Below are 23,251 nucleotides of genomic sequence, written 5' to 3'. Positions count from 1 at the left end.
TAGTTTTGATGATTATGGCTTCCAGCGAGTGACACCCCAAATTTCAGTATCTCAGAAAATTTGAATATTACATAAGACCAATAAAAAATAAAGTGTTTTTGATACAGAAATGTTGTCTGTCCATGTACAGTATAGGATGCACTCAATACTTGGTCGGGGTTCCTATTGCATGAATTACTGCATCAATGCGGCGTGGCATGGAGGCGATCAGCCTGTGGCACTGCTGAGGTGTTATGGAAGCCCAGGTTGCTTTAAAAGTGGCCTTCAGCTCCTCTGCATTGTCGGGTCTGGTGTCTCTCATCTTCCTCCTGACAATCCCCCACAGATTCTCTATGGGGTTTAGGTCAGGTGAGTTTGCTGAACCAATCAAGCACAGTAATCCCATGATCATGTGACCAGGTATTGGTAGATTTGGCAGTGTGGGCGGTGCCAGGTCCTGCTGGAAAATGAAATTGGCATCTCCATAAAGCTGGTCAGCAGACCAGCAGAGAATTTCCTGCTAGAGGGCTGCACTGACTTTGGACTTGATAAAACACAGAGGACCAACACCAGCAGATGACACGGCTCCACAAATCCTCACTCCCCCCTGCCTTTGCTGAGCTGGCAGACCAGTTGGTCCCGGGTGCTGCAGTTTATCTGTGATGCCTCTTTGGATGCGGCTCCCCTAGCTGAGCCGCTCTCTGTTTCGGAAGTGGTCCTTCAGCATATTTTTTGTCTCAAACGCTGGTCTGCGGACCAGACTTCTAAGAAGGTCTTGACTGATCTTCCTTTTCAAGGAGATTGCCTGTTTGGAGCTTCCCTGGATGACATCATTAAGGGTCTCACAGGGGGGAAGAGTACCTTTCTTCTGCAGGCTACTAAGGGAAAGGACCCTCGTCATAGGCGTGGGCCATCCTTCTCAGCTCATACGTTTTTTCATCACTCAGGGTGACTGACAAGGGATCAAAGTCATTCAGGGCTGCCTCTGGTAAATTCAAGCAAACGCAGTCTGGAAAGTCGAAAGCCGGCTTATCCAGACCCGCGGACAAGGCTCCTTCAGCATGAAGGTGCACTCTCACCTGTATCGGGGGTGGGGGGATGTGTTTGCTGGTTTCCGGACCCGTGGACTTCCCTGGTACAAGACAACTGGGTCCACAAAGTCATACGGTCCGGCTACAAGATCGGGTTTCGCTGTTATCCCCCGGCAAGGTTTTTCAAAGCTGGACTATCTGGGTCTGACTCTGGACTCTGCCTTAGCCAGAGTCCTCCATCCTCTGGGCAAACTCCAGGGGTGTTTCAGGAGGGGGATCTGTTGGCGTCCCCGCTCAACAGAAAGGTGCAGAGGTTTGTGGCTCGGTCATGGGATCCTCTGTCGGACGCTACAGACGCACTGGTGGTCCCGTGGGGTTAGTATCAGCTGATTTACGCCTTTCCTCCTCTAAAACTTCTGCCAAGACTTCTACGCAGGATTGAGGCAGAAGGGATTCTGGTCATCTTAGTGGCCTCAGACTGGCCTCGTCGTCTTGGTACGCCGACCTGGTGTGGCTGGTAGCCAACGTTCTTGAAAGCTTCCTTTCAGGGAGGATCTGCTGTCCTAGTGACCAATCTTCCATTCTCCTTTAGTCACTGGCTTTGACGGCTTGGCTGTTGAACGCCAGATGCTGATGGATAGAGGTTTGTCTGAGTCCATGATTCCAACACTGTTAAAAGCTAGGAAATCTACTTCTAGGAAGAACTACCATCGTATGTGGAAGACTTGCATTGCGTGGTGTAAGTCTCTTGGGGTTCATCCTCGTTCTTTTTGGTGGCTCGGATCTTGACCTTCCTCCAACTTGGGGGTTGAGCAGAAACTGGCCTTGAGTACTATCAAGGGCCAGGTGTTGGCCTTAGTGGTCATCTTGGCCACACTCCCTGGTGCGTACTTTTTCTTCAGGGAGTTCGGCACTTGGCTCCTCCAGTGCTGTCTCCATTACCGCCTTGGGACCTACATTTGGTGCTCTCAGTCCTCCAGAAGCCTCCCTTTGAGAATTTTTGGGACGGTGACCTTTTTGGTGGCTCTGTGTGCAGGGTATTGGAATTGGCGGTGTTATCCTTTCGTTCATCTTACTTGGTGGTTCACAGAGATAAGGTGGTTCGTTGCCCCTGTCCGTCGTTCCTTTAAAAGGTTGTCTCTGATTTCCATTTGCATGAAGAAATTGTGTAGCCTTCCATGTGTTCCAGGCCAAAACATCTGAAAGAAATTGCTTTGCATGCCTTGGATGTGGTCCGGGCGATTAGGGTGTACCTGGCAGCTACGGAGTCTTTTAGGAAGTCAGACTCCATTTGTGCTCACAGATGGGCCTCGGAAAGGGTTGTCCGCTTCCTCTGCGACCATTTCCAGATGGATCAGATAGATGGTGATTCAGGTCTATTCCATCAAGGGTCAGGTTCCTCCTTTCCCTGTCAAGGCACACACTCTACATGGGCGCTGAGTGCCTCCTGGGCCTTCCATCATCAGGAGTCAGTGACGCAGGTTTGCAAAGCGGCCACCTGGTCGTCAGTGCACACTTTCACAAAGTTCTATAAAGTGGATGTGTTGGCATCTGCAGATGCTTCCTTTGGCCGCAAAGTTTTGCAGGCTGCGGTTTAGAGGACCTGGTCCTTTTTGAGGGTGTATTGTTCTTTTCAGGTGAGCTCCAGTTGTTTTGGTTGAGCTCCTGTTTACCTGATTGGCTATAGTTAGCCATGGGAATTTCTTTTTTGCTGTTTCCCACCCCTCATGTTTAACACTGCTTTGGGACATCCCAATGGTTATGAAGATCTGAAGCTGTGTCCATCAATGAACCAAAGAGAAAATGGGATTTTCGACTTACCATAAAATCCATTTCTCTGATGTTCATTGACGGACACAGCTCCCACCCCTCTGTGGACGGACACAGCTCCTGCCCCTCTGTGGACGGACACAGCTCCTGCCCCTCTGTGGACGGACACAGCTCCTGCCCCTCTGTGGACGGACACAGCTCCTGCCCCTCTGTGGACGGACACAGCTCCCGCCCCTCTGTGGACGGACACAGCTCCCGCCCCTCTGTGGACGGACACAGCTCCCGCCCCTCTGTGGACGGACACAGCTCCCGCCCCTCTGTGGACGGACACAGCACCCGCCCCTCTGTGGACGGACACAGCACCCGCCCCTCTGTGGACGGACACAGCACCCGCCCCTCTGTGGACGGACACAGCACCCGCCCCTCTGTGGACGGACACAGCACCCGCCCCTCTGTGGACGGACACAGCACCCGCCCCTCTGTGGACGGACACAGCACCCGCCCCTCTGTGGACGGACACAGCACCCGCCCCTCTGTGGACGGACACAGCACCCGCCCCTCTGTGGACGGACACAGCACCCGCCCCTCTGTGGACGGACACAGCACCCGCCCCTCTGTGGACGGACACAGCACCCGCCCCTCTGTGGACGGACACAGCACCCGCCCCTCTGTGGACGGACACAGCACCCGCCCCTCTGTGGACGGACACAGCACCCGCCCCTCTGTGGACGGACACAGCACCCGCCCCTCTGTGGACGGACACAGCACCCGCCCCTCTGTGGACGGACACAGCACCCGCCCCTCTGTGGACGGACACAGCACCCGCCCCTCTGTGGACGGACACAGCACCCGCCCCTCCGTGGACGGACACAGCTCCCGCCCCTCTGTGGACGGACACAGCTCCCGCCCCTCTGTGGACGGACACAGCTCCCGCCCCTCTGTGGACGGACACAGCTCCCGCCCCCTCTGTGGACGGACACAGCTCCCGCCCCCTCTGCGGACGGACAACAGCTCCCGCCCCCTCTGCGGACGGACAACAGCTCCCGCCCCCTCTGCGGACGGACAACAGCTCCCGCCCCCTCTGCGGACGGACAACAGCTCCCGCCCCCTCTGCGGACGGACAACAGCTCCCGCCCCCTCTGCGGACGGACAACAGCTCCCGCCCCCTCTGCGGACGGACAACAGCTCCCGCCCCCTCTGCGGACGGACAACAGCTCCCGCCCCCTCTGCGGACGGACAACAGCTCCCGCCCCCTCTGCGGACGGACAACAGCTCCCGCCCCCTCTGCGGACGGACAACAGCTCCCGCCCCCTCTGCGGACGGACAACAGCTCCCGCCCCCTCTGCGGACGGACAACAGCTCCCGCCCCCTCTGCGGACGGACAACAGCTCCCGCCCCCTCTGCGGACGGACAACAGCTCCCGCCCCCTCTGCGGACGGACAACAGCTCCCGCCCCCTCTGCGGACGGACAACAGCTCCCGCCCCCTCTGCGGACGGACAACAGCTCCCGCCCCCTCTGCGGACGGACAACAGCTCCCGCCCCCTCTGCGGACGGACACAGCTCCCGCCCCCTCTGCGGACTTGTAATTCTCCTGACACTGCTTGTAATAAAACTGAGTGCCTATAGCTTAGAGAGGGGCAATACCCCCTGGGCGTAGCCAGCCTTTTTTTCTGCCTAGTGTCTTACTCCTGAAGGGGACAGTATAACCCAATGGTTAAGATCAGGAGCTGTGTCCGTCAATGAACATCAGGGAAATGGACTTTACGGTAAGTCAAAAATCCAATTTATTTTTATTAGTCTTATGTAAAAATTTAATTTTCTAAGATACTGAATTTTGGGGTGTCACTCGCTGTAAGCCATAATCATCAAAATTAAGAGAAAAATGTGTGAAATCTCTCACTCTGTGTGTAACACCTCTACATAAAATATGAGTTTACCTTTTTGAATTGAATTACTGAAATAAATTTCCCGTTTGATATTTTATGAGATGCACCTGTGTGTGTGTGTGTATATATATATATATATATATATATATATATATATATATATATATATATATATATATATATATTTAAAAACAAATGTTTTGTTGCTGCTTTAAAAAAAAAAAAAAAAAAAAACTTTATTAGAATGTACAGTACAGGACACAGGCTGGGAATTCATAGACCCCGGGTTACAGGCTGCTAACCGGTGACTGGGCACTCTCAACGCTTTTGGTTATTGTCTCCTTGGGTGTAGGCCTGTTACCCTTCCCCCATTAGTGTCCTGTAGGTGATGGACCTCGTCTATACCGAACTAGTTCTAATTTATTTTAAATTGACATAGTTGTGTCTTTTTTTTTTGAACCAGACCAAGTCCATCTAGTTCCACCAATAAAGGGGGGGGGGATAAAAACATACAATCCCATATACACAATCCTATACCCGCAGTTGATCCAGAGGAACGCAAAAAACCCCAACAAAGCATGATCCAATTTGCTCCAGCATGGTAGAAAATTCCTTCCTGATCCTCCGAGAGGCAATCGGATTGGATCAACTTTACCTATGAATATTAGTATCCAGTTGTATTATGTACACCCAGGGAAGAATCCAGCTCTGCCTTATAGCAATCAACTGAGCTGGCCAGATCCACCTCTGGAGGGAGTCTATTCCACATTTTCATAGCTCTTACTGTGAAGAAACCTTTCCGTATTTAGAGATGAAATCTCTTTTCTCTTTCTTTCATTGACGGACACAGCTCCGGAATCTTCTTGATCATTGGGTTATGCTGCCTCCTACAGTATTAGGACACTAGGCAGGAAAAAGTTTTACCACGGCTATGGGGCAGTCCCAGGGGATATACTCCCACTTTCTGCCTTGTTCCTTGCTGGCATTCTCCGGACGTAGCATTTTTTTCTTTTTGAAATAGATTTTTTTCCTCTGTTATTTTCTGTTCCTGTGAGAACTATCAACTGTTGGACTGGGCGATGCACTGGATATTCTAGATCCTTACTGTCTCCCCAGTCCAGCCAGCGAGCGCAACCCAATCTCAGCTCTGCGATAGGTTGGCCGCAACAAAGCCCCAGGACGGGGGCTGGCCAGCAAGTTAAACATCTCGTGAGGATGCTCAGACCTCGTCATGACCTGAGTCGCAGCGTACCCCTGGCCCGCAGCATCCCCCATTCCAAGATGGTGCGGTGGTCTGCCTGGAGTGATGCCCAACCAGTTCCATGGTGTGGTAGGTAGTGTCGCCCCCCCTTGGTGGTCTTGCGGGGTGGATGTGGGCCCCCGGGTTCCACTCTATCCCCCCCAGCCTCTCTAAATAGTCACTGTGGCTCTTTTCCCCTGGAGGTGTTTTCATCAGTTTTGTCTCCGGTGGGGAGCTCCCAAGGTGGTCCTGTTGGTCTCTCGTCTCAACAGGAAGGTGCTTAGGTTTGTGTCTCGGGATCCTCTGGCCGACTCCACAGACTCACTGGTGGCTCCTTTGGGGCCAGTATTGTCTGCTATATACGTCTTTCCCCTTCTAGAGCTTCTGCCAAGATTCCTGCGTAGGTTAGAGGCAGAAGGGATTGCGGCCATCCTAGTGGCTTCAGACTGGCCTCGCCGGTCTTGGTACGCAGATCTGATACGGTTGGTCGCCGATGCTCCTTGGAGACTTCCTCTTAGAGGAGATCTGTTGGCCCAAGGACCAATTTTCCATCTTGCCTTACGGTCACTGGCATAACGGCTTGGCTGTCGGAAGCCTGGTGCTGAAGGATAGAGTGTTGTCTGAATGGGTGATTCCCACGCTGCTGCAGACTAGTAAATCTACTTCTATGAAGATTTACCATCGCCTTTGAGGAGCGTACTTTGCGGATGTGAATCTCTTGGGTTCATCCCCGCTCCTTTTTCGATGATTTGGAGTTTGGCTTTCCTCCAACAAGGTGTTGAGCAGCGTCTGGCCTTGGGTACCATCAAGGGCCAGGTTCGGCCTTGGCAGTTCTCTTTCAACATTCTTTGGCTACGCATTCTTTGGTTCGCACCTTTGTTCAGGGGGTTCGCCACTTGGCTCCCCAAGTGCGGTTTCTATTGCCGTCGTGGGATCTCAACTTGGTGCTATCGGTTCTTCAGTAAACGTTGAAAAATATTCCCAAGATTCTGATTACATTGTCCCAGAAGGTAGCCTTCTTGGTGGCCTTTTCTTCTGCACGTAGGGTGTCAGAGCTGGCAGCTTGTCTTGTCGTTCACCTTGGTGGTTCACGGAGATAAAGTGGTTTTTCATCTTTGTCGGTCCTTCCTAAGGTTGTTTCTGGTTTCCATCTGAATGAAGAAATGGTGTTTCTATCCCTGTGTCCTAAGCCTAGGCATCCTAAGGAGGTTGCCTTGCATTCTCTGGCTGTGGTTCGGGCGTTCATTGTGTACCCGGCAGATACCAAGTCATTTAGGAAATCGGACCTGCTATTTGTCCTTGTGGATGGACCTTGCAAGGGTTTGGCCGCGTTTGCCACAACCATTTCCAGATGGATCAGACAGACGGTGGTGCAGGCCTATTCAATCAAGGGTCAGGTACTCCTTTCCCTGTTAAGGCGCATTCTATGCGGGCACTAAGTGCCTTGTGGGCCTTCCGCTATTAGGTGTCAGTGATGCAGGTTTGCAAGGTGGCCACTGGTCATCTGTGCACACTTTCACTAAATGTTTCCAAAGTATGCTGGCATCTGCGGATGCTGCTTTGGCCGCAAGGTTTTGCTGGCTGCTCTTTGAGGGTGTATGTTTCAGGTGAGCTCCAGTTGTTACTGGTTGAGCTTCGTGTTACCTGGTTGGTTAGGTTTAGCCTTTGGGAATTTATTTCTGCTGTGTTTTTTCCCACCCCTCATGTTTTGGGACCCCCACTGCTTTGGGACGTCCCGATGCTCAAGAAGTTTCTGGAGCTGTGTCCGTCAATGAACGAAAAAGAGAAAATTGGATTTTTGTCTTGCCGTAAAATCCTTTTCTCTAATGTTCATTGGCGGACGCAGCACCCACCCCTCTATTGAGTTGGGTTATTTATCTTCGGACACTGCGTGCAACAATACTGAGTGCCTATAGCAGGAAGTGGGAGTATACCAAAAAACAACAATATCTCTCCTGCGCTCGAATGGTATGCGGGAAGGTGAATGTTCTAGGGGTTTTATGACACAAATGGAACGGTCTTGCTGACCCCCCCTCAGGACCAAGGGTATCCAAAAGGCACTACAAGAAAACAACAAGAGAAGGGCGCACCGACCTTGTGCATTACCACCTAAAGGTTAATTAAAATCAAAGAAGAGTAGTGTACAATATACTCACAAACGTAGGATTATGAACAAGCATATAGGAAATGGGAACCGCTAGCTTCCAGGACCCTTCTCTACTGCTGGATTGCGTGATGGCGTCCTCAAAACCTGATGTGGCTTACGTGTTTCAAGGGAGGACTCTCTTCCTCAGAGAGTGGCGATTTTGGCTCTGAGGAAGAGGCTCCTCCCTCGAAACGCGTAGGCCACATCAGGTTTTGAGGACGCCATCACGCAATCCAGCAATAGAGAAGGGTCCTGGAAGCGAGCGGTGCCCGTTTCCTATATGCTTGTTCATATCCTACATTTGTGAGTATATTGTACACTACCCTTCTTTGATTTTAATAAACTTTTAGGTGGTAATGCACAAGGTCGGTGCGCCCTTCTCTTGTTGTTTTCTTGTAGTGGGAGTATACCCCCTGGGACTGCCCCATAAACATGGTAAAGCTTTTTCCTGCCTAGTGTCTTACTCCTGTAGGGGGCAGCATAACCCAATAGTCAAGAAGATTCTGGAGCTGTCCGTCAATGAACATCAGAGAAAAGGATTTTATGGTAAGACAAAAATCCAATTTGTTCCCAAAAAATTGTGTTTCAAGGATGGCTGCGCAATTTCAGTGTGACATATAAAAATTGCAACAACTGCCATTTTATTCTCTAGGGCAGCCTTTCTCAACCTTTTCAACACAGAGGAACCCTTGAAATAATTTTTAGGTCTCAGGGAACCCCTGCTAAAAATGACTATATTTACAACTAACAGCAATGATACATTGGTGTGATGGTCGGTGGAATGAATGCTCCTTATACTGGTGGACATTGGGAAGAATTACCTCCTTCCAGATAGATAAAAAGATCAATGGTGTCATTGGGAACTTATCTGAGTGGCAGAAATTGCCCATTTCGCAAGGAACCCCTAGCAACCTCTGGAGGAACCCTGGTTGAGAAACACTGCTCTAGGGTCTCTGCTTAAAAAAAAAAAAAAAGCGATATAATGTTTGGGGTTCTAAGTAATTTTCTAGCAAAAATAGTATAAACCTGTAAGCGAATAATTCCAGAAAAGGCCGTGTCAGCAAGTGTTAAATTTATAATACGGGGGAGGGGGTGAGTTGATGATGGCGTTGGTGATTGAATGGCTGAGAATGGACTGAGATCAGTTGGCCATTTCTGTCCCGTTTCCTCGCTTGGTGTAAAACGCCATTTTCCGATTGCTTATCGGGAATGGAAGTTTGGGTCGGCCTATCAGATTGCCTCATGTAAGGCCGGGTTAGTGGATTAGCCGTTCCTCTCTGGTTGCAGAGATCGGTCACATTGGGCTGCGAAGGACGTCTCAGGGATGTTTCTGCGTAATGTCCTGTCTGATTTTTCTTCGCTCTCCGCAGAGCGTTCCTCCTCTGTGATGAGACGCAGGCTCCGTAACATGAAACAAAAGCCGTTTATCTCCAGACTGACTGACGCTCGTGTTCCTTTATAGATTGCAGCCAGCAAATCCTGCGCCGCGCTGATAAGTTATTAAACCGCGCACTCAATTTACCCTCCGAACACCCGCATTGGCTGTGTCATTATCCGGAAAGTTCTGAGAGCGGCGAGATGGAGTCAGGGGTCTTTCAAGTCTCCTCTGTAAATTCCCGCACAGTAATCGGCGTATGAATTATCCCTCGGCGTCTGTCTGCAGCGACTCTTCAGAACTAGGACACGCCGTCATACGGCGAGACTCTCTGCAGCCTCCCCCAGCACAACCACCGCGGTCAGCGCGGGATAAGTAGTCAAGTCACATAGAGAGTGAGACTCTCTGCAGCCTCCCCCAGCACAACCACCGCGGTCAGCGCGGGATAAGTAGTCAAGTCACATAGAGAGTGAGACTCTCTGCAGCCTCCCCCAGCACAACCACCGCGGTCAGCGCGGGATAAGTAGTCAAGTCACATAGAGAGTGAGACTCTCTGCAGCCTCCCCCAGCACAACCACCGCGGTCAAAGTCTAGGCGTCGCTCCAGTCCTCTGAGATCATAGAGGTGAACTGAGATGGTTTGGTATCTCCTCACCTCTGACCAGCTGCTAATCAGCCTCTTGGATAGCTTTTATGAGAGAGAAAATTGGAAGCTGAGAAAAAAAAAAAATACTGGTGTTATGGATGATAGCTTCAGCCATAACCCGGGAAAACCACCTTTAAGCTGCAGCGTATATATACGTATTGAAGTGGATATTCAGTCATTGACAGGATTTCTATTATCCTCTCTCTGGCCTCCCCTTCATAGATGGAGCTCATTTCTATCCCCCTCAGTGCTCTCCTCATTCTGCTCACTACGCCAATTTTTTAGTCCTTACTCCATCCCCCCTTTAGTCTTGCTGGACTGATACCTATAGAGGGTCCTCTGTCCATAGGGAACTTCTCTCCATAAGGCTTTTCTCTCTCTTAGGTCCTTCTCACTATAGAGGGTCTTCTTGTCATTAGGTTCTTCTCACTATAGAGGGTCTTCTTGTCATTAGGTTCTTCTCACTATAGAGGGTCTTCTTGTCATTAGGTCCTTCTCACTATAGAGGGTCTTCTTGTCATTAGGTTCTTCTCACTATGGAGAGTCTTCTTGTCATTAGGTTCTTCTCACTATGGAGAGTCTTCTTGTCATTAGGTTCTTCTCACTATGGAGAGTCTTCTTAGCATTAGGTTCTTCTTACTATAAGGGATCTTCCTGCCTTTAAGCTCTTACTGTAGAGGGTAATCTCCTCTTAAGGGTCTTCTTTGTGTTAGGTTCCTCTCACTCTAGCGGATCTTCTTTTGGGTAAGGGTCTTCTCTCCCTTAGGCTTTTCTCTATAGACTCTATAGTCTTTTCTCTCTTAGACTATAGAGGTCTTCTTCCAATAATGGTCTTCTTGGAGTTGGGTTCTTCTCACTTTAGAAAATCTTTTTTTTCCCGTAAAGGTACTTTACTATATTAGAACCGATTACTATAGATCCTCTCTCCATTAGGCTCTTCTCATTACAGAGGGTATTCTCACTATGGAGGTCTTCTTTTCATAATGGTCTTCTTGGCATTTGGTTCTTCTCACTATAGAGGAGTGTCTCCCTTTAAGGGTCTGCTCTCCATTATATCCTTACTATAGAGGCTCTTCTTAGCATTAGGTTTTTCTTAGTATAGAGGGACTTCCCTCCATAAGGGTCTTCTTGTCTTTAAGCTCTTACTGTAAAGAGTATTCTCCCCTTAAGTGTCTTCTTGTTGTTAGACTCTTCTCACTCTAGAGGATCATCTTTTTGATAAGGGTCTTCTCTCTGTTAGCCTCTTCTCACTATAGAGGTCTTCTTCCCATAATGGTCATCTTGGTGTTCATTTCTCCTCACTTTAGAGAATCTTTTCTCCATAAAGGTCTTCCCTCCTTCAGGCTCTTCTCGCTATAGAGGGTATTCTCACTATGAAGGTCTTATTCTCATAATGGTCTTCTTGGTGTTAGGTTCTTCTCACTCCAGAGGATCTTCTTTTCCATAGGTGTCTTCTCTCCTTTTAGGTTCTTCTCACTATGGAGGTGGTCTTCTCATAATTGTCTTCTTGGTTTTGGGTTCTTCTCACTATAGAGGAGCTTTGTTCTAGAAGGGTCTTCCCTCCCTTAGGTTCTTCTCACTATAGAGGGTCTTCTTGGCATTAGGTTCTTCTTACTAAAGAGGGTCCTCTGTCCATAGGGATCTTCTCTCTCTTGGGTCCCTCTCACTATAGAGGTCTTTTAATAATGGTCTTCTTGACACTGGTTTCTTCTCACTATAGAGGAGATTATCGCTTTTAAGGCTCCATTATGTCCCTCTTACTATAGAAGTTCTTCTTAGCGTTAGGTTCTTCTTACCATATAGGGCGTTCCCTCCATAAGCGTTTTCTTGCCTTTTAAACTCTTACTGTAGAGAGTATTCCCTCCTCAAGGGTCTTCTTGGTGTTGGGCTCCTCTCACTCTAGAGTATTTTCCTTTTGGATAAGGGTCTTCTCTCCCTTAGGCACTTCTTACTATAGAGGTCTTCTTCCAGTAATGGTCTTCTCTCCTTTAGGCTCTCTTCACTATAGAGGATCTTCTGTCTATAGGGCTCTTCTCTCCATAAGGGTCTTCTTTCTCTTAGGTTCTTTTCACTATAGAGGTCTTCTTCCCGTAATGGTCTTCTCTCCGTTAGGCTCTTCTCACTATAGAGGGTATTTTCACTATGAAGGTCTTCTCATAATGGTCTTCTTGGTGTTAGGTTCTTCTCACTCCAGAGGATCTTCTTTTCGATAGGTGTCTCTCCTTTTAGGTTCTTCTCACTATGGAGGTGGTCTTCTCATAATCGTCTTCTTGGTTTTGGGTTCTTCTCACTATAGAGAAGCTTTGCTCTATAAGGGTCTTCCCTCCCTTAGGTTCTTCTCACTATAGAGGGTCTTCTGTCTATAGGGATCTTCTCTCCATAAGGGTCTTCTCTCTCTCTTAGGTTCTTCTCACTATAGAGGGCCTTCTCACTATAGAGGGTCGTCTTGCCATTGGGTTCTTCTCACTATAGAGGGCCTTCTCGCTATAGAGTGTCGTCTTGTCATTGGGTTCTTCACACTATAGAGGGCCTTCTCACTATAAAGGGCCTTCTCTCTGTAAGGGTTTTCTCACCGCTCCTCTTCGGACACACCGCATTGTAATGAGTGGAGATATTTATGTATTCTGGATGGAGCAGACTGTGTGTATAAATAAAGGTGATGCTTGTCTGCTGGTATTACAGATTAAATTAGTGCTGGCCTGATCACATGTTCCTGAGTCTCAGGAAGAGCCGAATTCAGTGACACACAGGGGGATGGTAATAGCCAGAAAACTCACATCACCGTCTCTTCTCCTTACAGCGCAGACCGCGGCAGCTGCACCAAAGATGTGGCAGAAACCAAAAGACGAGAACCCGCACGCCGACGAGGTCCTGCCATCCGATGTTGAGGTGAGTCCGGTCGCAGGGTTGTCTGATGACTCGGCCGGTTTTGGTTGTGTCTCTGTTACAGCCGACTGTATGCTCTTCCACTAAGAAGACTCTTTTACCAAACTCCCCTCCAGTCCTCGATGCAGCTGTTAGATAATCTTTTCCTGTAACCGTTCCAGGAACCGCTGCGCTCTTCTAGTCCCTGCCAAATAAAATCCATCAATCTGGTTCCTTTGTGATGCCATGTATTTTTTATTTAGACTGCAGAACACATTGTTGGTGTCATAGAAAGCCGCAATACCTAAGGACAGAACGGCCTGGTAAAACCCCCATCTTCAGGCAAATATTAACCCCTTCCCATCCCCCTCAGAACCAAGATATACTCACTGTCTGCTCTCTGGGTCCCTCACCAAATCTGCTCCAAGGTACAGGGCACTGCAGATATCACCCCCTGTGCCTCAGTGAGGAACTCAGAATTACATTTGTACAAAGCGGAGGTCTGCAGTGAGGACTCCGTACATTGGTAGAATTACATTGGTTTGTCACTGCCCCTCCCCCTTCTTTCTCTGTGCCAGCTGCAGGAACAGGGTGAGGCGGAAGAGGAGGAGGCTGCGGAGATGGAGCAGGAGGACGACGGTGACGTTGTCAATGCAGAGGTCGATCACCCGATCCTTAACTCTAAACTGCCAGAAGAGAACGGTGAGGCCGAACCCTTCCGGAACGGGGCAGACACCATCTCAGAGGGCGATGGAGAGGTTCCGCTGGGCCCGGAGGAGGGTTACCCCTTCAAGTCAGGTAATGGTTGGCCCATTCAGAGTTCCTGTATTGGGAGTTTCAGGGCCCAGTCTGTTCGTATTCAGCAGGTGGTGTTTTATAGATCTAGTACATGGGGTCTCCAAACTTTTTAGCCCGAGGGCCGCATTCTAGATTTTACAAAAATTGGAGGGCTGAAAAAAAGTTATTTATATATTAACATATATATTAACATTTATATTCCTATCAGAGACTCCTTGCACATCTGTGTCCCCGTCGGAGCCTTCCCTCACATCTATGTCCCCCGTCAGAGCCTTCCCTCACATCTGTGTCCCCGTCAGAGCCTTCCCTCACATCTGTGTCCCCGTCAGAGCCTTCCCTCACATCTGTGTCCCCCGTCGGAGCCTTCCCTCACATCTGTGTCCCCGTCAGAGCCTTCCCTCACATCTGTGTCCCCCGTCAGAGCCTTCCCTCACATCTGTGTCCCCGTCAGAGCCTTCCCTCACATCTGTGTCCCCCGTCAGAGCCTTCCCTCACATCTGTGTCCTCCGTCAGAGCCTTCCCTCACATCTGTGTCCTCCGTCAGAGCCTTCCCTCACATCTGTGTCCTCCGTCAGAGCCTTCCCTCACATCTGTGTCCCCCGTCAGAGCCTTCCCTCACATCTGTGTCCCCCGTCAGAGCCTTCCCTCACATCTGTGTCCTCCGTCAGAGCCTTCCCTCACATCTGTGTCCCCCGTCAGAGCCTTCCCGGATTGTAGGTCAGGTGGATAGACGCACATACACAGTATATCTGTACAGACATGCGTTCCCGGATTGTAGGTCAGGATACGGTCAGCGGATAGACGCACATACAGTATATCTGTACAGACATGCGTTCCCGGATTGTAGGTCAGGATACGGTCAGCGGATAGACACACATACAGTATATCTGTACAGACATGCGTTCCCGGATTGTAGGTCAGGTGATGGTCAGCGGATAGACGCACATACAGTATATCTATACAGACATGCGTTCCCGGATTGTAGGTCAGGAGACGGTCAGCGGATAGACGCACATACAGTATATCTGTACAGACATGCGTTGCCGGATTGTAGTTCAGGAGACGGTCAGCGGATAGACGCACATACAGTATATCTGTACAGACATGCGTTCCCGGATTGTAGGTCAGGAGACGGTCAGCGGATAGACGCACATACAGTATATCTGTACAGACATGCGTTCCCGGATTGTAGGTCAGGATACGGTCAGCGGATAGACGCACATACAGTATATCTGTACAGACATGCGTTGCCGGATTGTAGTTCAGGAGACGGTCAGCGGATAGACGCACATACAGTATATCTGTACAGACATGCGTTCCCGGATTGTAGGTCAGGAGACGGTCAGCGGATAGACGCACATACAGTATATCTGTACAGACATGCGTTGCCGGATTGTAGGTCAGGAGACGGTCAGCGGATAGACGCACATACAGTATATCTGTACAGACGTGCGTTCCCGGATTTTAGGTCAGGAGACGGTCAGCGGATAGACGCACATACAGTATATCTGTACAGACATGCGTTGCCGGATTGTAGGTCAGGAGACGGTCAGCGGATAGACGCACATACAGTATATCTGTACAGACATGCGTTGCTGGATTGTAGGTCAGGAGACGGTCAGCGGATAGACGCACATACAGTATATCTGTACAGACATGCGTTCCCGGATTTTAGGTCAGGAGACGGTCAGCGGATAGACGCACATACAGTATATCTGTACAGACATGCGTTCCCGGATTGTAGGTCAGGAGACGGTCAGCGGATAGACGCACATACAGTATATCTGTGCACGCTGCGTGTGATGCCTTCTCTCACCTATGTGAATTGCTTCCTCCCTTGTCCTATGCAGGTGTCATCCTGGCAGAGCAGCCCACAGATGTGTCCCCGGATGTCCCGGCAGTGCCGGCTTCTTACGTACCGCACGATGGAAAGCGTCAGTATAACCGGGACTTCCTGCTGGGCTTCCAGTTTATGCCGGCCTGTGTGCAGAAACCAGAAGGCTTGCCGCCCATCAGTGACGTGGTCCTGGACAAAGTGAGGAGAGAGGGAGGTGTCTAGGTGCAGTCTGTGTGTGGTGCCATTGTGGGTGTTCTGTCCTCTCTCTGTGATTTCCATGGTGGAGGGATGATGTGTTCTGTCCGGGTGCTGGCTGTGTTATCTTCTCTTCCAGTACTTCAAACAAACCCCGGGCAGCTAAAAAAGTAATGATGCCTGCACTCCAAGGGTTAATAGCATGTTTTGTATAGGGGACAGGAGAAACCATTTTACGTTACCGACTTCAACTCTGCAAGGTTTTACCCCCCCCTTTCATGACCAGGTTATTTTTTGCTATTCAGCACTGCGCTACTGGTGGTTGACTGTCCCTCCACCCCTGCCGCGATCCGGCCCTGGACTGTCCCTCCACCCCTGCCGCGATCCGGCCCTGGACTGTCCCTCCACCCCTGCCGCGATCCGGCCCTGGACTGTCCCTCCACCCCTGCCGCGATCCGGCCCTGGACTGTCCCTCCACCCCTGCCGCGATCCGGCCCTGGACTGTCCCTCCACCCCTGCCGCGATCCGGCCCTGGACTGTCCCTCCACCCCTGCCGCGATCCGGCCCTGGACTGTCCCTCCACCCCTGCCGCGATCCGGCCCTGGACTGTCCCTCCACCCCTGCCGCGATCCGGCCCTGGACTGTCCCTCCACCCCTGCCGCGATCCGGCCCTGGACTGTCCCTCCACCTCTCCCTCGACGCGGCGCCGGACTGTCCGTCCGCATTCTCATGTCATTGGCTTTGAACCCTGTTCTGGTCTTGATGACTTCAGGATCCTAGACCAATAGAGATTTGGGGGGGGGGCGCAGATGCTGTGGGGAGGAGTGGGGGATGGGGTAAATATATCTCCTTTTATTAATCTTTCATACATAAAGGAGTCATTAACCCTTGCAGTGTGGGCTCGCTCTTTAGGCGCTCGGTGGGCTCCTGGGGGCCGGTTTATAAAAGTGGGAAAAGTTATTGATTTTCGGTTCAGCGCTGGAAAGGCTAAAAACAAAAACCAATTTCGGGGGAGGGCGTTCCTTCTACCCTCAGGGGTCCCTGATTTAAATATGACATTCCAGGGGGGGGGGGGGGGGAGAAACGGTCGCCTCTTATAGATCGGAGTATTTTCTTGTATAATGAAGGTGATCCGAGAACACGGCCGGAGCGGATCTATGAATTCCGAATCCATCAGAACCAATCCTCTCCAGAAAAGGCCCCCCTGACCCTTTATGAAGAGGCCCCCCTTTGTACCCCGTCCCGACGGAGGCCCCACTTTTTACCCCGTCCTGACGGAGGCCCCCCTTTTTACCCCGTCCTGATGTCACATCCTGACGCACACGTCTTTTTACATTTCATCATGTCTCGTCCACCTACAGATCAATCAGCCGAAGCTGCCCATGAGGACTCTGGACACGCGCATGCTGCAGAAGGGGCCGGACTTCACCCCAGCATACGCAGATTTTGGACGGTTAGCCCCAGGGGGGCGCGGGGTACCTGTAAGTATTTCTGTTTATATTATTAGTTCATTGTTGTGAACCTCTGAAATGAACAAAGCAATATCCTTCTTTACTTTAATCTCCTCAATCCGAAGTACTTAGTGTGATTTCTGCCTGCTGCCTCCTTCCTCCCTCAATTACTTCTGATATGTTATGCCAAATCCAAGGGGTTTGAGGGGGGGGGGGGGTTTCTCCAGCACAAAACCAGTGATTGACAGTCTCAGCTGTGCATGTTTTCCTATGAGACTGTGTAAGGGTGGGGTGGTGTCCATTCCATCCACTTAGGTCTCAGGTCTCAGATTACACTCAACTCTGTGCTGTGCAGGGTGCGACCTGAAATCCCTGCCTCCTGCCCTCTGTAGAGAAGAGGGATTTGTGTCCATTCCCTCCACTCAGGTCTCAGATTACACTCCGCTCTTTGCTGTGCAGGGTGCAACCTGAAATCCCTGCCCTCTGTAGAGAAGAGGGATTTGTGTCCATTCCCTCCACTCAGGTCTCAGATTACACTCCGCTCTTTGCTGTGCAGGGTGCAACCTGAAATCCCTGCCCTCTGTAGAGAAGAGGGGTTTGTGTCCATTCCCTCCACTCAGGTCTCAGATTACACTCAGTTCTGTGCTGTGCAGGGTGCGACATGAATCCCTGGCTTCTGTAGAGAAGAGGGGTTTGTGTCCATTCCCTCCACTCAGATCTCAGATTACACTCAGTTATGTGCTGTGTAGGGTGCGATGTGAATCCCTGCCCTCTGTAGAGAAAAGAGGGGTTTGTGTCCATTCCCTCCACTCAGGTCTGTGCTGTGCAGGGTGCGACATAAAATCCCTGCCCTCTGTAGAGGGGGTGGGGGTGTGAATGAAGGGGAGGTGCGCTGAGGCTTCCCGTTCACAAACTGAAGCATAGCAAACACAATTTACTATGTTTCAGTGATGAATGGACACAGTGAGTGATTGGAACCAATCGCTCACTGCGTTCATTCAGGAAAAGAAGGGGCTGGACATATTTAACTCCAACCCTGTATTTCTTTCGGCAGAAGTAGGGACACTGGCAGGCGGCCCCTGATAGGACCGTGCCCCGTTACTACCTATACCCCATACTGGTGGCCCCCGTGGCAGACTCTTCTGCTGCTGTAAGGCTGGTTATGGCCACGTTTGCTTCCATAAAGTGACCGCGTCGTGTTGCGATTCATTGGTGGAGAATAAAAAGGAAACGTTTGACATTTTTACACTTCCATCTTCCAGTTGCTGAATGTTGGCGGTCCCAGGAGGTCACAGCCGGGGCAGAGAAGGGAGCCGAGGAAAATTATCATGAACATCTCGGTGACAGAGGATGTCCATCTGAAGAAGTCAGAGAATGCCTGGAAGCCCACCGTGAAGAGAGACAGCCAGCCTGAGGACCCCGAGGCTGTTCGCACCCAGGTGAGAGAGGAAACCATTGTCATGTCTTCCTGATTTTGTGGTGAGTAGACCCTTGGATCTACAATTCGATCCAAGACCGATGGTAGGGCACTCGGTATTGGGGTGGGGGGGCTTCAATGGGTGTGCCAACTTGTATCTAATGTGCGGTCTGGCACATACATTCACCTGTATGGCTTCTCCTGGTGATCTTCCTGCTGGGGGTCGGACTGTTCCCTTTCCTTGCAGGATTGGTATGTTGGTTGGCAGATTGAGGAGCTCCATAGCTAGATCCCACCATATTCAGATAAATACACTGTATTGTCAAAAGTATTGGGACGCCGGCCTTTACACACACATGAACTTTAATGGCATCCCAGTCTTAGTCTGTAGGGTTCAATATTGAGTTGGTTTCGCCCTTTCCAGCTATAACAGCTTCAACTCTTCTAGGAAGGCCGTCCACAAGGTTTAGGAGTGTCCATGGGAATGTTTCACCATTCTTCCAGAAGAGCATTTGTGAGGTCAGACACTGATGTAGGACGAGAATGCCTGGCTCGCAGTCTGCGCTTAAATTTATTCCAAAGGCATTCTATCGTATTGAGGTCAGGACTCTGTGCAGGCCAGTCAAGCTCCTGCACCCCAAACTCGCACATCTATGTCTTTATGGACCTTGCTTTGCTCTGTTAGGACACCAAGCTCCACCCAGGCCAATGTGGTGTAGGAGGCCAGATTCAGAGAAGTGTTCGCCAAGCAGCCCAGCACCCTGAAACTTGGGTCTGTTGGTACACCAAGCTGGCCAATGTGATGTAGGAGGCCCAGGACTGCTTGGCAAACACCTCTCTGAATTTGGCCTCCTACACCGCATTGGCCAGCTTGGTGTCCCAACAGATCTGAGTTTCCGATTGCTCTTCATTTAACAATTATATTATCCTCATATTGTATGGTTTTATGATGGGATTTATCCTATACATTCATGTTTTTAGACTGTATTACATCATAATTTTGGTAATTTTTTTACTTTTTGTTATATTTTCTACTACTCTTCTTTCTACCTTTAAAGTTCCAATTGGGGTAACCATGTTCTTGATTTAGGCTTTCGGAATGTTGGTAGAATTATTTACCTCTGAGATGGACCTCCCCCCTTATAACACTCAGAGTGGATCTGTACCATATGAACAACAACTTTGATTCTATGAACTCCACTGCCCTGCTTGTGCTCTTTAATACAAACATTTTTGCTAAATCACATTTTATGTTCATTTGTATGGTTTCATACCTGGAAAATCCTGTATATATTTCTTGGGTCCTTTTTTAGTTGAATATTTTTTGGGGGATGATACCTGGATAAATCACAAACCTGGTATATATTGTCCTATTCACTTCAGCTGGTGAGCGCCCCCTTCCTGCAGTCCATGGGTGAGCGCCCCCTTCCTGCAGTCCATGGGTGAGCGCCCCCTTCCTGCAGTCCATGGGTGAGCGCCGCCTTCCTGCAGTCCATGGGTGAGCGCCGCCTTCCTGCAGTCCATGGGTGAGCGCCCCCTTGCTGCAGTCCATGGGTGAGCGCCCCCTTGCTGCAGTCCATGGGTGAGCGCCCCCTTGCTGCAGTCCATGGGTGAGCGCCCCCTTGCTGCAGTCCATGGGTGAGCGCCCCCTTGCTGCAGTCCATGGGTGAGCGCCCCCTTGCTGCAGTCCATGGGTGAGCGCCCCCTTCCTGCAGTCCATGAGTGAGCGCCCCCCCTTCCTGCAGTCCATGGAGGACCATGTCCCCTCGGTGTGTGATCTATACCAGGCACTGCAGGTTGGGTGATGACGTTCTCCTGGGTTCATGAAGACAATATAGTTATTATGTATCACTGTTGATATTGATACGATTGTGCTGAGATATGGAGATATTGGGTCTGACCCGTGCACCGCCCCTTTTCCTGCGCAGGCTCTCTTCCGAAAGGTTCGCAGCATCCTGAACAAGCTGACGCCACAAATGTTCAACCAGCTGATGAAGCAGGTGACTGACCTGACGGTGGACACGGAGGAGAGGCTGAAAGGCGTTATTGATCTGGTCTTCGAGAAGGCGCTCGATGAGCCCGGCTTCTCTGTAGCTTATGCCAACATGTGCCGATGCCTTGCCACGGTGAGTGAAGGGACCGGGGAGTTCTTCTGCCTTTTTATAAATGTAGGGAAATGTCCAGAAAGAGCAGCCACTGCGAGGAGGAATTTCCTGCCACAAAGGAGGGGAGACTTGGTCCCCTCTTCTGATCCATGCTATGATTGGTCGGCCTCTCATGGCTATTAGCGTTTTCTGATTGTTATTTTTGCCCTTTGTCATGTGTGGGAAGATCTTTGGAGCTGCCATCAGTAACTGTACTGCTGTTCTTGAGCTTTATATGAAAGAACACATCCCAGGCATCCCTTTAGATCGGCATGCTCCAGATCAGTTGCTTTCTTACACTTCTTAGAGTGTGAGCAAATACCTGATGAGCAGATTTCAGTTATTGTGCAGCATGTGTGCTGTCCAAAGGGATGACACGGATTCTTTCAGATACCACTGAGGTAGGGTGATTTGCTGATTACAGGGGCCTGCCAGTCCCTCCCACCAATCTCAGTCATCCTACAGAGCAAATACCAGCTTCACTGGCTCTCAAAATTGGGTTGTCTCTGTAATGGACTTGCCTTCTCTTCTAGTTGAAAGTGCCGATGGCCGATAAGCCCGGGAGCACCGTGAATTTCCGCAAACTGCTGCTAAACCGTTGCCAGAAGGAGTTTGAGAAGGACAAAGCTGATGATGATGTGTTTGAGAAAAAGCAGAAAGATTTGGATTTGGCTAACACGGTAATGTGCATACCGCCATGTGCTGGGGTGATGGCACTTGTGTATATGTCCCTCAACACACATCCGTCCCACCTGCATAGGAGTGTATATGTCCCTCAACACACATCCGTCCCACCTGCATAGGAGTGTATATGTCCCTCAACACACAACCGTCCCACCTGCATAGGAGTGTATATGTCCCTCAACACACATCCGTCCCACCTGCATAGGACTGTATATGTCCCTCAACACACATCCGTCCCACCTGCATAGGAGTGTATATGTCCCTCAACACACATCTGTCCCACCTGCATAGGAGTGTATATGTCCCTCAACACACAACCGTCCCACCTGCATAGGAGTGTATATGTCCCTCAACACACATCCGTCCCACCTGCATAGGAGTGTATATGTCCCTCAACACACATCCGTCCCACCTGCATAGGAGTATATATGTCCCTCAACACACATCTGTCCCACCTGCATAGGAGTGTATATGTCCCTCTTCCCACATCCGTCCCACCTGCATAGGAGTGTATATGTCCCTCAACACACATCCGTCCCACCTGCATAGGAGTGTATATGTCCCTCAACACACATCCATCCCACCTGCATAGGAGTGTATATGTCCCTCAACACACATCCGTCCCACCTACAGTGTGTCTATACTTTTCAATTTGCAGGGGCGCTGATTATACATTTCATACTCTGCTGGAGTTTATACTTTTTTATCCTTCACAGTCAAATGCAAGCTTGATAAGATGTTTAAGGACCTGCTTGTACATCCCTGGAATTGTGCAAGGAAAAATCACCTTTCATCTAAAGGGGGACAGAGTAGTAGGTAGCTGAACAGATTGAGGTGTGGAATTCTAGGAGATGGGAGGGGCTCTGGACAGATTGTGGTGGGGAATTCCAGGAGATGGGAGGGGCTCTGGATGGAAGTATTGTAGAAGGTGATGGGGTGGAGCAGAGAGTTGTAGATGGCTTTGTATGTTTTAGTATTTTGAATTTTAGTTGTTAGGTGATGAACCATCGGAAGGATTGGCAGAGCGGGGTGAAGAACACGGAGTGGAGACTAGGGGAGGACACTGAATGGAGGCCGGTGAAGGGATTGTCAGAAAGGGGTGGAGGACACTGAAAGGATACTAGTGGAGGGATCAATAGAGAGGGGTGGGGGACACGGAGTCGAGGCTGGGGGAGGGATTGTCAGAGAGGGCGTGGAAGACACTGAATGGAGGCCAGTGGGAGGGATTGGCAGAGAGGGGTGGAAGACACTGAATAGAAACCAGTGGAGGGATTGGTAGAGCGAGGTGGAGGACACGGAGCAGAGGCCAGTGGAGGGATTGGTAGAGAGAGATGGACACTGAACGGAGGCCATTGGAGGGATTGGCAGAGAGGGTTGGAGGACATTGAGCGGTTGGTAAGGTGGAAGAGTCTTGAAGCACCAATTATGATAGACTGAAGGGGGACAGTCTGTGTAGAGGTCAGCCAACGGGTTGAACCTAACGTTCTTCCTTTGTCCCTCTGCAGTCAGAAGAGAAGACCCGTCTTCAGGATGAGCTGGAGGAATCCCGGGACAAAGCCCGAAGGCGGTCTATCGGAAACATCAAGTTTATTGGTGAGCTTTTCAAGCTGAAGATGCTGACGGAGGCCATTATGCATGACTGTGTGGTGAAGCTGCTGAAGAACCACGACGAGGAGTCCCTCGAATGTCTCTGCCGCCTTCTCACCACTATCGGCAAAGACCTAGATTTTGAGAAGGCGAAGGTGAGCCAAGGAGAGGACAGACATGCAGGTTGTTAACTTTCCGAC

General features: G+C 50.3%; 1 protein-coding gene across 7 annotated transcripts in view; it reads left to right on the top strand.

Moving 5' to 3' along the window:
- Window positions 1-23,251, top strand: part of EIF4G3 (eukaryotic translation initiation factor 4 gamma 3) — a 100,269-nt gene that overhangs the window by 54,153 nt on the left and 22,865 nt on the right. For all 7 annotated transcript variants that reach the window (XM_082273846.1, XM_082273845.1, XM_082273850.1 and 4 more), the window contains 8 exons: window positions 12,874-12,962; window positions 13,517-13,736; window positions 15,587-15,771; window positions 17,130-17,249; window positions 18,482-18,658; window positions 20,565-20,762; window positions 21,314-21,460; window positions 22,970-23,206. In XM_082273846.1, coding sequence (XP_082129972.1) covers window positions 12,874-12,962; window positions 13,517-13,736; window positions 15,587-15,771; window positions 17,130-17,249; window positions 18,482-18,658; window positions 20,565-20,762; window positions 21,314-21,460; window positions 22,970-23,206 — 1,373 coding nt within the window. The remainder of the gene's footprint in view (window positions 1-12,873; window positions 12,963-13,516; window positions 13,737-15,586; window positions 15,772-17,129; window positions 17,250-18,481; window positions 18,659-20,564; window positions 20,763-21,313; window positions 21,461-22,969; window positions 23,207-23,251) is intronic.

This window comes from Pelophylax lessonae (assembly GCF_965119305.1).
Source record: "Pelophylax lessonae genome assembly, chromosome: 12".
NCBI classification, from domain to species: Eukaryota; Metazoa; Chordata; class Amphibia; order Anura; family Ranidae; genus Pelophylax; species Pelophylax lessonae.
Note: the sequence above shows the minus strand (reverse complement) of the source record. Positions and strands in the feature narration are given on the sequence as shown.